Raw genomic sequence first — 17133 nt, forward strand, 5'->3', positions numbered from 1 at the left:
CTTTCGAATTAAGGGTTCAGGCGTTCACAGGGCTATTTTACTAGTTTTACGTAATACACTAGGCGGCACCTATAGCGAGAGAGAGTCAGTAAGGTCAGTGAGTTAAAGCATCTTTCTAATGCAGACATCTTCATGGAAAGTGAAGGACATAGGTACAATTAGGAGGGGTGGAGGGGGCGCATACAGCCCATCGACGCAACCAGTCCTGTTGTCTATCTAATACACGCTATTATGAGATTTTTACAATAAAGGCTATTTTAAGCACCCGGTTACAATAAAGATAGATCACGTAACGTCCCCAACAATTATATGTGGTGTTACCAGTTTCATCAGGTATCAATTTATGTTCACTGGCATAAAATAGACGTTACATAAACCAGAACCCCGCCCACTTTACACAACATATATTTGAAAAAAAAACCCTGATGAATACGTTTGTAACAGAACGTGTGACCTGTTGGTATGCGCTCGGGAATGCGGACAATTAAGGCGACTGGTGTAATGGGTGTGCCATTTAGGAATAAGGCGCCGGTGCCTGTGACTAAAGCGTTCTGCTGCCCCCTAGTGGACAAAGTATTGAAATACTGTGGCGAGTTCATGGTACCGCGCCTGGTGCACAAGGGATCGGATTTATGGGCACGGAAGTAGAGACACAGACCGAACCTGGCTCAAGCTGCACCAGCTGCAGGATACAGCACACTGCTGCAGTACCTATGAGAGAACTCGATGAGGGGAAACGGGTCGGTTTTTGTGTGCCCTCTGTAAGGCATGTTGAGTTGGGTACATGGGTTCTAGCTGCATTGTGTGGGACGTACTGGGCACTTAGTTACAAGGAGAACAGAGGTGGGTATACAGAGTCATATACACTGCAGGTATTACATAAGTCGGAGTATTATGGGAAACGGAAGTGGGGCGTTTAGGTGAATGGAAAAGGGCATACGCTGGCGATAAGTGAAGTTTGCAAACAGTGGTCTGTGAGGCCTGTTCTTGGGTCCCTAAGGCAATCGGTGGTTACTGAGCAATTTGTTTATTGCCTTATTTACACATAGCAAAGCTAGCGTCCTGGTAGTCTTATATATTCAAGGGCATACAGGGCTTTGTTTGGAGCGAAGGCCCCAAGGCAGGGATCTCCAGCCTTTCCTATAACGAGAGTTACTTCTGATCAATGAAAATCGTTCTGAGCTTCTCATGCAAATGATCAATGTTACAACAATGACCATGTCTAATGAGATTACAAATGTGACTACCCCATGTAGAATGACGGATGGTGACATCCCCCTGCAGTCCAGCACTCAAGCGGTGGCTTTAGCTCCTGCTGTCATTTTTCTTTCCTGGCCTAGTGCGACTGCCAGAGAGGAGGCTGCAGCACAGCCAATCAATCAATTTGCGAGGGATGCCCCCAGGATCTCACCCACAAGCTTTGCATGTGTGTGCATGTGTCTTTATGTGTTGGTTGGGCACAACACCATAGATTTGCGGATTACCTCCCTCACTGTGCCCAGACCCAATGGGATGGGCTTCACTTCCACAAGCTATTTCCAGGAAGATGGCAAGCTACCAGGAGCTCCCGATCTACTCGCTGGAGACTCGTGCTCTAAGGTCTTTATAGGTGCATGCACTAGATTTTCAACAACAGAGCTGTATGGCCAATATTAACCCCTGGGGAAGTGTTTGGATGATCGCAGAAACCTTTTGGGGTGGGCAGGTCTTACCAAAGTGCTTTAAAATTTACAGGTAGCCAATGTGGCAAATGACTCAGCTACTGAATAGCAAAACAACTAACTGGATACATGCCTGACCCTTGGGTGCAAGGCTGGACAATTCACATCTTTGGAAACTGCTCCGGAGTCCTACCCAAAACAGAGGCAAAGATCTAGTAAAGCTGACAACAAGCCACCCAAACATGGATGTACAAATCAAGCAGCGATCTGGGTGCCAATAACGTTTCTTTTTTAAGTCAGTGGGTATCTGGTGGTCTGAGTCCAGCAGAACATTTTTGAAGACAGAGGTCAGACCCTAACGGGTCTCACAATTTTTTTTAAAGGAAACAAGACCTGTATCTCAAAACAAACTGGTTCCAGATTTTGATTATCACGATCGTAAACAGGACTGGGAATACAGATTGGGCCCAATGACCCTACCAGTTACAAAATTAGATTTGTAAACTGGTGTTTTTCCAGGGAGAACAAGGGCTGGAGGAATTGTGGATATAATTCTGGTCTCTCACCGAACTACTTCAGTAAAGGGGCCAAATCCCCATTAAATCATGTGAAAAGAGATCTCACCACTAAGCTGGAACAGACACTGGGCACCCTGGAACACTACCACTGCCCTTGCTTGACTGGAACCCTTGGTGCTTGTTTGTTTTCACCTTACTTCAAGACAAATTGCTGACTGTACGTGTGTTATTTACTGCAGCACGAGTCTAACCCGGCCTCCTCCTGGCCAGGGACCTGATATTTCTCTTTGCTAGGCAGTATAGCTTTCTCCTTAATAATAAAAACCCTGTGAGGAATTTGTAAAATCCCTACTGTATATTTGTGATTACAGTTTGATATACAGGGAGTGCAGAATTATTAGGCAAATGAGTATTTTGACCACATCATCCTCTTTATGCATGTTGTCTTACTCCAAGCTGTATAGGCTCGAAAGCCTACTACCAATTAAGCATATTAGGTGATGTGCATCTCTGTAATGAGAAGGGGTGTGGTCTACTGACATCAACACCCTATATCAGGTGTGCATAATTATTAGGCAACTTCCTTTCCTTTGGCAAAATGGGTCAAAAGAAGGACTTGACAGGCTCAGAAAAGTCAAAAATAGGGAGATATCTTGCAGAGGGATGCAGCACTCTTAAAATTGCAAAGCTTCTGAAGCGTGATCATCGAACAATCAAGCGTTTCATTCAAAATAGTCAACAGGGTCGCAAGAAGCGTGTGGAAAAACCAAGGCGCAAAATAACTGCCCATGAACTGAGAAAAGTCAAGCGTGCAGCTGCCACGATGCCACTTGCCACCAGTTTGGCCATATTTCAGAGCTGCAACATCACTGGAGTGCCCAAAAGCACAAGGTGTGCAATACTCAGAGACATGGCCAAGGTAAGAAAGGCTGAAAGACGACCACCACTGAACAAGACACACAAGCTGAAACGTCAAGACTGGGCCAAGAAATATCTCAAGACTGATTTTTCTAAGGTTTTATGGACTGATGAAATGAGAGTGAGTCTTGATGGGCCAGATGGATGGGCCAGATGGATGGGCCCGTGGCTGGATTGGTAAAGGGCAGAGAGCTCCAGTCCGACTCAGACGCCAGCAAGGTTGAGATGGAGTACTGGTTTGGGCTGGTATCATCAAAGATGAGCTTGTGGGGCCTTTTCGGGTTGAGGATGGAGTCAAGCTCAACTCCCAGTCCTACTGCCAGTTCCTGGAAGACACCTTCTTCAAGCAGTGGTACAGGAAGAAGTCTGCATCCTTCAAGAAAAACATGATTTTCATGCAGGACAATGCTCCATCACACGCGTCCAAGTACTCCACAGCGTGGCTGGCAAGAAAGGGTATAAAAGAAGGAAATCTAATGACATGGCCTCCTTGTTCACCTGATCTGAACCCCATTGAGAACCTGTGGTCCATCATCAAATGTGAGATTTACAAGGAGGGAAAACAGTACACCTCTCTGAACAGTGTCTGGGAGGCTGTGGTTGCTGCTGCACGCAATGTTGATGGTGAACAGATCAAAACACTGACAGAATCCATGGATGGCAGGCTTTTGAGTGTCCTTGCAAAGAAAGGTGGCTATATTGGTCACTGATTTGTTTTTGTTTTGTTTTTGAATGTCAGAAATGTATATTTGTGAATGTTGAGATGTTATATTGGTTTCACTGGTAATAATAAATAATTGAAATGGGTATATATTTTTTTTTGTTAAGTTGCCTAATAATTATGCACAGTAATAGTCACCTGCACACACAGATATCCCCCTAACATAGCTAAAACTAAAAACAAACTAAAAACTACTTCCAAAAATATTCAGCTTTGATATTAATGAGTTTTTTGGGTTCATTGAGAACATGGTTGTTGTTCAATAATAAAATTAATCCTCAAAAATACAACTTGCCTAATAATTCTGCACTCCCTGTATGTAACCTTCCAATCAGTACTCAGATGTCATTTGTGAAAGGAGTAGGTTTATGCCCTGATGAAGTTGTAGGTGACCAAACCACAGCCACGAAACACACGTAATCAAGGCAGCTACACTGCTGCTATCAAGGCATTATTGTGATGACTACATTCGTTACAATCAAGGCGACACTTTGATATTCAAGAACCCAAATACTACGCACAAAAGACCAGTTTGGAATACGTGGACTAAATGGTGTGGAATAATACTTTGGTTGCTCAAGGGGTTACCTGTAATTGTGACTAGAAGCCTTGTGCTACTTATAGGAAGGTTTGAGTTGGCCCCTTCGTCCTCTCCTGAGCATCATACGGAACTGTGAATATTCAAGTGGGTACGCAAGTGTTCGTGCCTTTTTATACCTGACCACTTGCTTGTAACGTTAAGTAATTTCTTAATTTTAATGGAAGAAATCAAAACAGAGCTGCTGAGTGAGAATAACAGAAGTATTAGCAGCAGGATGGACAAAAGCATGGTATTATCACAAATATCTTTTTAGAAGGATTCTTGACTGATGAGATTCGCTCATGACAGTACTGACTAGTATTCCGAACCATTTTTTAAATGCTTGTGAAGCTCAATTTTATGGAGGGCTTTGCCAATACTTTTAAAAAAGCAGTCGTCCGAAAACTCTGAACTCATACTAGCACATTTTCTCCTTTATTTTGGATATGTGCTGTTTGCAATTGGCCTGTGAGTGGTCAAAATATACAGTGGGATGACGATACCACTTCCAGCTCAAGGGAAGTAAACTTTCAGTAAATAAAAGGCTAATCACAGCTACAGGAGGCAAACATGGAAATATATTCTCTGGTTCCCTAGCAGAGGATAGGATTCGGAGGGCATTTGGTGGCCTTACATGTTGCTGATAACTCAAGACTGAATAGAGACTTCTATGTATGAGAAATCACATGATAGGAATTTGATGGAATAAGGGCAGGGTCACGAATCTGGTACAGGTGAGTAGGATGGTGAATGTGAGAGGCTTAGTTAATATCCATTAGGTGGTTTGTGATGTTCTCAAATACACAGCTTTCACATTCTAGCACAGGGGCCTCAAAATATTTCTAGAATGACAGCTACTTCTGACCAGTAAAAATAGTCTTGAGCAAAAATGGCTTTGATTATTGTTGCAACAGTGCCCCCTTCAGATGCGGCCACTCAGTTGTTCTTCACACTACTGAGCGACAAAATACTTTCAGCCAAAATTCTATATCCAGAATACGGATTACAAAATATCATGAAGGTAATTATACATAAGTATAGATTTAATATTCTGAACTTCATTTCTATATACCTTGAAGCGATTTGTTTAAGATATACCTTAAATATTACCTAGACACACTTATCTCTATGATGCTGTGTCCATCGATATTCTGGATATAATGTACGCGAAGAACAATTTTTAAAATTCAATATTGCGACAGAACACCCACTACCTCAATGCATAAGACTGGGATACCCACAGCAATGTCGCGATAAGCTTAATCAAAATAAAAAGACTCCCCTTAACGAATGAAACACAGCAACAGCAGCAGTTGGCCCTTGGCACGAAGGAAATACTAACAGCAATAAGTTCACCAAACACAGAATGAATTATCATTCTAAGAGCTGCTTTAAAAATGTTTTTGATTTTCAATCATTTTGTTTTCAAACATCAGCATATCTCAAGCTCAAAATACACATGTTTTCTATCAAACATGGCCAATTTATTTTGTGTAAAAACACCCAAAGATCATGTCATCTTTTACACACAAATTATATGACTGATAGAGATGGTCTTGAAAAGCGACAGTGCTTCATGTGACTTTGCAAAATTGAGAGTAGAGACAGGTATTCATGTTGCAAGTCCACCCACTGGTTTGGATGACTACCACTCTAAGGATTCAGACATGTGTAGTGCTACAATCTTTAATGTGGATAGACCCTCTGAATTACATTCTGTGCTGGCCCGCACTTCTGAGAGCTACTTCCAATGTACCGGTGAGCTACCAGGGTTCCCAAGCTACGTGCTGGGGACACCTGTTCTAGCTCAATCCACACCTACAGCTCCTACTGTTATGGCAACTCTTAAATAAAACAGCCTAAAGAAACCATTCACATCCTGATCATCAGAACCCAATATTTTTCAAATATCCTGATTCCTACATATCAATGCCACGTAGCTCAGTCCTTGTCGGCAGGACACCTGCTACTCTAGTAAAGGGCCAGCCACACACCTCTACCCGAGGACCACAATACGGTCACATTTTTGTCTTGCTAGTCCCAGTACTAGGGGTCAACAAAAAGCTCCAGCAATGACAAAATATACTGCAATGCTTCACTAGAAGCAGATGCTCAGTAGGGACTAGTACAAGTGTGCTTACGTGGGCTGTGTCCGGGTGGCGGGCTGTGTCCTGACAGGTGGTGGTAGTGGTTTCGTCTTTCCTTTCTCTGATGGTGTGTACTGGATATTGGAGTACTCTCTTTCCTTCCTGGTATTCATCTAAAAGCAAGACAGAGAAATAATAAACTCTTTGATGGATGATAATTTTGTAAGGGAAATGAGTGTTCTCTCAAGAATATATGATCACTTATTAGGAAATGCTCACTTTGGACTGGCACTAGCTCTCCCAGAACCATTTGGGCCTTCCAACGCATAAGACACTGTGTCAGGCCCACCATGGCACTCCAAAGCAGAGATGATGGGTCAGCTTGGGCCCTCTCTGGCAGATGATTATGGAGCTGGAGGTCATGGTCCTCCCACAACCACTGGAGCAACTAGGGCCTCCCAGACAGATGATGGGACAGCCACGGCCCTAACAAGCAGAGATGCTGGGTTTGCCAGGGGAATCCCATGCAGATACTCTTGAACCACTATGGCATTCTCAGGATGAGAGAATGGGTACGTTTTGGCCCTCACACACAATGGGTAGGCCTGGGCCTTCCCAGGAGCAGATACTGTGTCAACTCGCAGTCCTTCCACAGACGCTTGGTCAGTTAGCGTCTCCCAGACAGAAATTCTTGGTTCACCTGTCTACTTCACAAGTAGAGAATGTGTCAACTTCATAAACATAGCTCAGGCTTATGGGGTTTCCCTGAACGGTCTGAGGCAAAGATGAAGAGTAGGCCTGTGTATCCCCGGGGTAGAGGTACTGGTTTCGCTGGTGACTGTATCAGGCCTGGCCTATGTTGTTTCAGATTAAAAGCCCTCTTGCGGCTCATCCAGAACCCTTCTGGGCAGAGGGTCTACGTAATAATGGGCCCCCAGTAGAAGAGATGAAGAGTCAGTCTGAGTACTTCTAGGCTACGGCTGACCCTGGGTCAGGCCAAGCTCATGACGGGCTTAGATTCGAAGTCCACCTCACGCAGAAATGTCCAGTCCATAAGATATTCACAATTGGTATAGGTATAATGGACTGTAACTACTGAAGATTTATTACCGTCATGGCTAAACATTAAAATGAAGACCCATTCCTACTAAACATGCGTACACCACACAAAAATCGGAAACCCACTGCACTAAAAAAATCAACAAAAAAAAAAAAATCAAGTGACTAAAAAGTAAGAGTCCTAACCGGGGGCTTCAAAGTCTGGCATGCACCCACATGGGGTGCTGAAGGGAAGGACTTCAAGAAAAAAGCTAAGGAGGGATAAAAAAAAAAAATACAAATAATAAGTCTATAGTCTTAATTTTAACCCGTTCAACCCTACCTGAGCTTCAGTAGAACCTCGATCCACTCTACATTATCAGGACCTATTTAAGGCAATTCTTCCCAAAACACAGCAGGGTTACAAGGTTCCTACATTTTTCAAATCCTGGTCTGGGATCTTCCAGTGGTTAGAAAGAGACAAGGAGATGCACATCGGTTTGAGATCCATCAGTCTAAAGAGAGGCTTCCACTTACAGTGCATGGAGCAGGGGCTTCTGTAGGTGCAGAGGAGCAGGAGGAGAAGCCAGTGCCTGAGACCCGGCGGACCATTAGCGCAGTCCTCGACAAGAGTGTCAGAATAGTTGCAACATATACAACCCACCTGCTCTTGCTCAAGCCGCTGCTGCATAGTTTCAATGTACTGCTGCACAGCCATATAAATGAACTTGTATTGTGCTTCTGTTTGCACCATGCCTGACCGCTGCCGCCGCACAGTCTGGATAGTTTTGGGTATGTCAATGTCGCAGTCCAAACCTGGAGGAAAGGTGGGAAAAAAAACAAGAGCATGAGGGTCAAAGCCAGAGCTGTCAGGTGAGGGGGCCTCCTTGTATGCACCCTTCTCACAGAGCAGCAGCCTAGAAGGGTAGGACCAGAGGCAGGAAGTGCCAGCGTGAAGTATTTGTATAATAAGCCCACGGTACACACGTTAACCATGGAGGAAAAGTACACAAAGTAGGTGGTTGACTACATAAACAAACCCTGCTTGTCCTGATACCAAGACGATGCCATGTGTGCTGTACCTTGCACTGAGCAGGCACCTTGGAAGCATTACAACAGCACCTGTGGCATTGAGCAGATCCCCTGCATGCCAAGCCCCTGGTGCTGCAACCTGGAAATAGGCAACACATTTGTAAGCACTGATCAGTACCACTGAGGAGCTGCCAACAGTGCTCTCGTGGTGCTGCTTCTTACCACAGAGCATCTCTAAGAGCCACCACCGGCAGCAACCTAGAACTAATCATCACACTAGGCCTCACTCTGGAAGTATCCGAGGCTACAGTCTGGCAACGAGCAGCACATTCAGAAGCACGTGACACCCCCTGGAGAAAAAGCAGCACATCCCTGGTTCCAAAAATGCATCCCTGTGGCACCTGGAGCAGTGGACCAGGCACACCGAGCCACGGGCCTCGTCTATATCAGGAGCACCCCTAGCAGGCTGCCATAATGCCCACACATAATACTTCACCCGCGCAGTGTTTGTGGGCCAAGCTTCTCCACTGGAGCAGAACCAAAGGGAGATACTTTCAATTAGTATCACCCTGATAATATTGGCGGTACCATGGTGTATGAAAGCAGAATTTGGATTTTAATGGCATCCTTATGATAGCAGTATCCGAGCATAAGACATCAGCATTCCTGCCATACTGACAGCAGTTTCAATGTGAATTTATTCCACTGCACATACTTTCTGAATATCAGTTAACTGGCACAGGACCAGTGCTGGGATTTCTTTTCTGCGCAGTATTTTACACTGCTGCTATTCTTTTTGTGATAGGGTGTTGGTGCGCATTTTTCAGGTCAAGATAGGAGTGAGATGGGTATGATTTCCGATTTGGCACAAAACCGTTCTTTCATGCATCCATGGTTCCTACCAGGCACATAATTTTCTGATGACCACCGCACCACAGTCGGTTGCTATTGTGAGCTCTTTTCTTGTGGGTCCTAAGGTTGTCTGTGCCTACCTGTAAAATGATACGGGCTAGCATCCTCTAGGGCCGAAATGTGCCCCAATCATATTTATACATTTAGAGTGTTTACTTGCTTGGTCAATGTTTTGTAAATAACATTAAGTCCTATGATCAATGGTAGCCATATTGAGGAGCGTTTGGGTGTTCTTGGAATTATTCAGGGCTTGTAGGGTTGTTATTGCTGCCTTTTCCTACACGTAATCAAATGATGGTCAGGCCAGTGACAACTGGTCACAGTCATTTTGTTGATTCGAGGCAGACTGGCTAAGTCGCAGTGACCAGATCATAACACAGGTTAATGGAGTGGGGATTGTTTCATTTAGACCAGGAGTGCTCTAAGCATGTCGCCGTCGGTGGTCCTTAGCAGCACTCTTCGGCAATGAACCTCAAACAAGGTATAAACTTTTTTCTAGTAATAGATGGCAACTGGAGCTTTCTCTCTATGATCAATTCTCAATCACCAAAAATGAGGACAACTAGAGAGAATCCCAGATGCCCAAGAAGGACCTTAGAAAGCATGTGGGGTGCAATCACGCCCGCATTTTTCCAAGTCTTCCACTACTGTGGCCTTGTACTACACTCTAATAACCATTAAAATCTGTTTAATCAGACAAAGATGGAAAAAAGAATCAATTCATCATGAAATTCCAAATGCAGCTTAAGGGAAAGGATCCTGCCCAAACCCATGTTCAGGTCCATACATTTATCTTTGATCATAATAAGGTTGCCTAAGGATTTTGAAAGAGTGGTAGGGGTAGCATTAGAGTTGCAACTTTGTTCTATAACCAGTCCAAAACACTCTGTGTTGCCCAGTGCTAACTTATCACACTTAAGCGGGGGGGGGGGGGGGGTTTGAAGATAAGATGCGATGGCACTACTTTTATCAGGATTTGTATCCTATTTGCCCAAAACGCTACGTACGTCCAATGGGCGCAATCAAGCATAAATAGAGGAGTCTTATCTATGATGAACATTATTGATTAAGGAGGGGTGCTTAGAGGAACCCACCCTTGAGAATTGAAAATTCATTAGGATGAAATGGTGGGTTCTCTCGTGGAAAGCACATTGCAGCGACAGAATGGAAGTCCTCTGCTGCCTATACAAGTAAGTAGAATGTTTTGATGCAGCAAATATAATGCAGCATGCAAGTTCAATTTGGAGCGATATGCAGACATTACTAGAATCTGTGAGTAAGAATTCAGTTTTCAAATGGCAATACATGCAGTTACTGTCTCGGCCATCAGTTCAAACCTGAACTGAATAGAATGAAGTAGCAGGTGGCCTGTTTTAAGACAACTACAATAACATCTTATTTTTTCCAAAGTTTTAGTTTTCAGGACTAAGGGCCCAAATTACATTTTAGTGGACAGCCAGTTGTTTCGCCAGGGAGACAGAATAAATGACTCCATCTCGCTGGTGGAGGGACCGCTTGCCAAATTAATAAATGACCACCAAGCTGGCATTATTTATGAAGCTTTGTCAGGAACCGCCGTTACACAGTTCCTGACAATGCATATTGCCATTTGGTGCAAGGTTGCATTAGCATGATGGTACTCTGCACCAACCAAACACGTTACTTACCCCAGTTATTGCTTTTTCTGGTGGATACAGTATCTACCTGTAGATTCCTCACCTTCTGAATACTCCCATACCCCAACATTCCACAGGCATTTTCTTGAAAGCTCTCCCACACCGACAAGGGCTTAGGAATCTTCACAACTTTGCATTCAACCGCACGTGACACCACAGGAGCCATAAGAAGCCCTTATGCCAACGTCGGTTGCCATCCATTTTTTTTTCAAGTGCCTTTGAGGCGAACGGATTGAACCAACTCAAAAATGTAATTACAGTTCATAGAATCTTAAACTCAATACATACAAATAAAAACTCATATTATTTATAAAAACAAACAACACCCTTTTTGGTATATGCAGACAAGCAATGGGTAGGTGGGTGGTTCCGTGAGGAATCCGCAGGTAGACATTGTATCCACCAGAAAAAGCGCTACAGATGTAACTTGGTTCTTCTGATGGATATATCTACCTGTGGATTCCTCACCTTTTGAATAGAGTACCCAATCAGTCCCACAGCCATAGGTGGGCGCACCTCTACCTATACCAAATAAATCCTACAAAACAGGGCAAGCAAAGTGACCATCCCTCACTTTGTAGTCCAAACAACAGCACTTCGCAAAGGTGTGAAAGGAGGCACAGGTGGCTGCCTCACAAATATCTGCCACAGGGGCTGCTCTAGCTAAAGCAGAGATGGAATATTTTGCTCTAGTAGAATAAGCACAAATACTTTCTGGAGGTTCTTTGTGTGCCATGGCGTAGCAGATCGTAATACAAAGGATGACCCATCTCGACAAAGTCCTTCTATGAATAGCCTTTCCTTTTATCTTGCTAACATATCTCACAAAAAGCTGGCCATCCAGTTGGAATTCACGTGTTCTGCCCACATAAAGGCAGACAGCCCTTTTGCAGTCCTAACAAAGTTGTTACTCCTATTTAGCTGGGTGGGGAGGAGGATAGAAAGTGGGAAGGATGATGGACTGATCCAAGTGGAAGAAAGTAACCACTTTTGGCAGGAAGGCAGTCCTGGTTCTCAGAGACAACTTGTCAGGGAAGGTACTTGTGAAGGGAGGCTTAACACTTAGAGCCTGAAGCTCACTAACTCGCCTTGAAGATGTTATGGCAATAAGAAAAATTGTCTTAAAAGTAAGAAGTCACAAAAAAACAACTATACAAAGGTTTGAATGGAGAACACATTAAGTAGGTAAGAACTAGACTGAGATACCACTGAGGCATAATACACGGTATGGGAGGAAACCGATTTGTAAGACCCTTCATAAACCATAATACTACATGAGACGAACAAAGAAGGTTGACCTGGTAAACATAGAAAAGGTGAAAGGGCAGACAAATAGCCCTTAACCGTGACAACCGCACAACCTTGCTGTGCCAAAGAAAGAGCAAAACATTAGATAAATGAGCCTTTAAAGGATCAATGGAGTTATCACTACTCCAGTGAATTAACTTTGACAATCTACCAGCAGAAACCGATTTAGTAGAGTCCCTTTTGGAAGACAAAATAGCATCCACTACATCAGGAGGAAGTCAAAATGAACTCAGGTTGCCCAGTTCAATCTCCAGGCATGTAGGTGCAGGCTTTAGAGGTGGGAGTGTAGACCCTTCCTCTACGACTGCAAGAGGAGATATGCTCTGAGAGTGAGATGGAGCGGAGGGCACACAGTGGTGAAGGAGGTCTGTACGACACCCTTCGCAGCCAATCTGGGGTTATTAACATGACTAGGGCCTGGTCCAGGCAAACCTTCCTCAAAACCTGAGTAATCAAGAGCGTGAGAGAAAACACGTAAAGCAGCTGGAAGCCCCAGTGCAATTGAAACGCAGCCCCCAATTCCCCCTGCACCAGACACTGGAGGCTATAGAATGAAAGGCAGTGTGCATTCTGCAGAGTGGCAAAAAGGTCTATCTGAGGAGTCTCCCATAACCAAAACATGTGATGGACTACTTCCGGATGGAGACGCCACTAGTGATCGGCAGAAAAATGCCAAAGGACTGCACGCACGGAGAGAACTCTGGACTTATGATTTGCCACTACACAAATCTGACGATCCTGAGCCCAGGACCAGAGTCGCGGAGCCTCTCTGCAGAGAAGATACAACCCTACGCCCCCTTGCTTGTTCATGTACCACATTGTGGTAGTATTGTACGTCAAGACTTGTATTGTCTTACAGTGAAGGGAAGGGTGAAAGGCCTTGGGACCCAGATGTATATCCTGCAATTCCAACAGACTGATGTGCAAAAACTGTTCCTCTGGAGACCCAAGGCCTTCGACTTCCAGATACCCCAAATGAACTCACACACCCTTAGGTGGAGGCATCCGTTAGAACTGTGGCTACCGGAGGAGGAGGGTGAAATGGCTTCCCATGTGTAAGATTGCCAGACACACATTCCACCATTGCAGATCCACTGCATCGTCTCTGGAGATCTTGACAGTCGTCTGGAGATCTTTATTGTGTTGAAACTACTGCCTGCTGTGGCACCACTGAGGGGCCATCATATGCCAGTGTGCATGACTGACCAATTGAATGCAGTAGGCTAACAGATCTAACACACGCAAGGCGTTCAGAACTGGAATCATTGCTCCATTATGAAACATCGGAGTCACAGCCTGAATGTCCAGAATTCTCTGAGGAAGAGGGAAGGCTTGACTCACCGTAGTGTCCAGCACTACCGCTATGAGGGCTCTAGGTGAGATTTGAGTTGGTTTTAGAAGAAAAAACTAGGTTTGACAACCACTGAGTCCTTAACTTCAAGTGATGCAACATCAACTCTGGAGAATTGACTTTCATCAGCCATTCCTCCAGGTAAGGGAATACTGACACTCAACTTTCTGAGATGAGCTACGACCACTGCCACCACCTTACTGAAGGCCCGAGGTCTGCCACCACCAAATGGGAGGACCGCAAACTGATAGTGTTGGGACCCCACCATGAAGCAGAGATACTTCCTTTGCAACTGCCGGATCGGGATGGGAAAGAATGCACCCTGCAAGTCGACTGAAACCATCAAGTCTACTCCAGTGTGAGAAGCACGTGAGCTAGGGTTAGCATTTTGAACTTTTCCTGCCTGAGAAACCAGTTCAAAATCCTAAGGTCCAGGATCGGACACAAATGTCTTTCCTTCTTGGGAATCAGGAAATAATGTGAATAATATCTCTGAACCTGCTCCTACTCTAAAACCAACTCCATTGTTTCCTTTTGAAGCATGGATTGAAAATCCTGATGGAGGAGCTGTAGATGGTCTGCAGAAATAAACTTTTTCTGGGGTGGAAACAGCTGGAGAAATTCTTGGAACGGTAGGGAGTACCCCTTTTCCACAATATCTAACACCCACAGATCTGATGTTATGGACCTCCATGGTTGTAGAAACTGGTACACCTGTCCCCCGCAGCAAAGCATGCTCTATGGTGGAAAAACTAGGACTGCTTTCCTGCAGTGTGGGCAGAGGAGGAGGAGCATAAGAGGAAGATAGAGGAAGGGGAACTGCTCAATGTTAACCCTCACATGTCTGCTATATCATCTATAAGGGGGGGGGGGAGAGGGGTTGGCTGGCTGCTGCTGCTGATACTGCTGTCAGACATGAAAAGAAAAGCTTCTGGCAAAGCTCCAGAACTTTTTGAACTGCTTGTAATCCCTGGGCTGGGACTGAAGAAAGCAGGAACAATAAGTTGCTTTACTTTCCTTGAACCTCTCCAAGGCAGAATCAGTTTTAGCACCACAAAGTCTAGCTCCAATGAAGGGCAAGTCCATCAAACTATTCTGCACATCCTGTGAGAAAATAGAGCCTCTCAACCAAGCATGTCTCCCGGTGGTGACTGACGTACCCCTTGCCCTAGCAACAGAGTCAGCAGTGTCCAGACCCGACTGGATGATCTGATGGGCTGGAGCCTGTCCATCATTCAAAAGTTAAGAAACCACAGCTTTAGCAGAGTCCAATAAAGCAGGAATGTAACGTCCTAACAAACAGTGTGTGTTTGTGGACTTTAATGCTATGCTGTCAGATGAAATCACTTTCTTTTCTCACTGCTCCCTCTTTTTTGATTCCCTATCAGCTGGGGACGAAGGAAAATATCCAGGTGTAAGCTTTGAAGAACAGGAAGCTTGTACCACCAAACTCTCAGGTGAAGGGAGAAAGGACAGAAAGAACAGATCTCCTGGAGCCAGCTTGTACATCCTGGCAATTCGCCTAGAAACTGAAGAAGATGACCTAGGTTTCTGCTAAATGTCCAAAACTGGTTCATTCAAGGTCTCAAACAAAGGTTCTGAAGATGACCAAGTAGAGTGCAACACCTCAGTAAGTAGGTCAGATTTAAGCTCAGTAGATGGAAGCAGGGAATCCAACATATCTGCAGGCTTTCGAATGACTGAATGGTAAGATGTAATTTCCAATGGAGGAATACCTTTGGGTGACAATAACTCCCATTACGGTGATGTGTCCAAACCACTTGCCTCTGCTTAACTCTCAAAGTCCGGATCCAGAGACACAATCTCACTCTCCTCCACTTCTGATGGATCTTTTTCATACTGCTCCTCTTCAAGAAGTCTCTGAGCCTCTCGGAGATCTATGCCTCGACTTCCATAGCTGAATCGGCGATGATGGCCTCAGCAGTGTCAGCAACAGCGACAGTGACATCAGCACATGTGCTAGACAGGCAAGAAGAGGCACCAGAGTCAGCCAGGAACTGGGAGATCAGCACAAAAGGTGCCTGTTGGTAATGTGCCAGAAATCGTCCCAAGGAATAGGAAAGCAGATCGCTGGGGCCACAGGTGCACCAGATGGAGTCAATGCCCTATTATAAATGCTAAACACAGCATTAAGAAAATTGAGTGTCTCCACTCCTGAAGCAGAGAAGGATGAATACTACTCCTCCTGTTGAGGTGGCGGTACTGGAACCACAACCAGCGTCCGATCAGGATGTCTAGGCAAAGTCAGTCTTGGACTTGAGGATGACACCAGAAAGCCACTGGAGATGGCAACAGAGTTCTTTCACGTCACTCTTCCTGTGATGACCTATGTGGAGACAATGACTTTGGTGACTCGTCTCTTGAATGATGCCGGGGACCATGACTCTGCTTCTTGTGCTTCCTTCTCAGACTTCACTGAATGGGGAGACAGTATGACCGAGGAGGAGACTTCTGATGCCCCCACTTCTCGTCTCGCCTTGACCATGAACAGCTTCATCTATTTCTCTCTGTGCCTTGGAACTCATCTTTTGACATGATGAACAGGTCCGATGTTGTTGTCAGAACTCAGGCACCAAAGACAAATGTCATGAGGGTCAGTGACAGACATCTGACCCTCCGCTCCTTATAAGGCTTGAACCAAGACTTCAGAGGTGGAGACATTTTTACCTGAAACAATGTTGCAATTCCAGAAAACGTCGAAAGAATTCTACCATTGGCTAATGTAGAGCAACAGAAAACCGTTACACATCAAAGTGCAGAAAAAAGGGAACTGAATCAGCACGCTGACGAAGGCTTCTTATGGCTCCAGAGACCTCATGCAAGGTTGTGAAGATGCCGAAGTTGACTTGGTAAAGCTTTTTAGAAAATTTCAGTGGAATGCTGGTGTACGGGAGTATTCAAAACGTGAGGAATCTGCAGGTAGATGTATCCATCAGAAATGTGTTTTTTTTTTTTAAATTAAAAAGTAAGTCCTAAAATGGGATTTTATTTTTCAAAATAAACGAATGCTCACATTCCCAAGGGAGTTCTCTCCCAGGCTAGAGGGAGCATTATTTACATGTTGCTGACGCTCACTGACAGGCTACATGTCAGCCCATCCTGATTTGGTGGGAGGATATGTAACCATTTTCCTGACAACTCTTACTCCGTCAGGCCACTAGAGATGTTTGGCTATGGCGGTGACACAGTAGTCACTGCCGTAGTCAAACGTATGGCCCACCCGCAATTAAATCGGGCAGGTGGACTATTATATTTGTCGTGAGTATACACACCGCCAACACAATCAGGCCCGAACACTCGAAAATCTCCA

General features: G+C 44.7%; 1 protein-coding gene across 1 annotated transcript in view; it reads right to left on the reverse strand.

Annotated features, from left to right (window-relative positions):
• The window catches only part of LOC138301063 (tyrosine-protein phosphatase non-receptor type 11-like), a 304017-nt gene that overhangs the window by 23249 nt on the left and 263635 nt on the right, over positions 1-17133 (reverse strand). Inside the window, exons 13-14 of the mRNA XM_069241110.1 lie at positions 8188-8339; positions 6540-6658 (exon numbers count right to left, since the gene is read on the reverse strand). Coding sequence (XP_069097211.1) covers positions 6540-6658; positions 8188-8339 — 271 coding nt within the window. The remainder of the gene's footprint in view (positions 1-6539; positions 6659-8187; positions 8340-17133) is intronic.

The sequence above is a fragment of the Pleurodeles waltl genome, chromosome 6 (genome assembly GCF_031143425.1).
Source record: "Pleurodeles waltl isolate 20211129_DDA chromosome 6, aPleWal1.hap1.20221129, whole genome shotgun sequence".
In the NCBI taxonomy this organism is placed as follows: Eukaryota; Metazoa; Chordata; class Amphibia; order Caudata; family Salamandridae; genus Pleurodeles; species Pleurodeles waltl.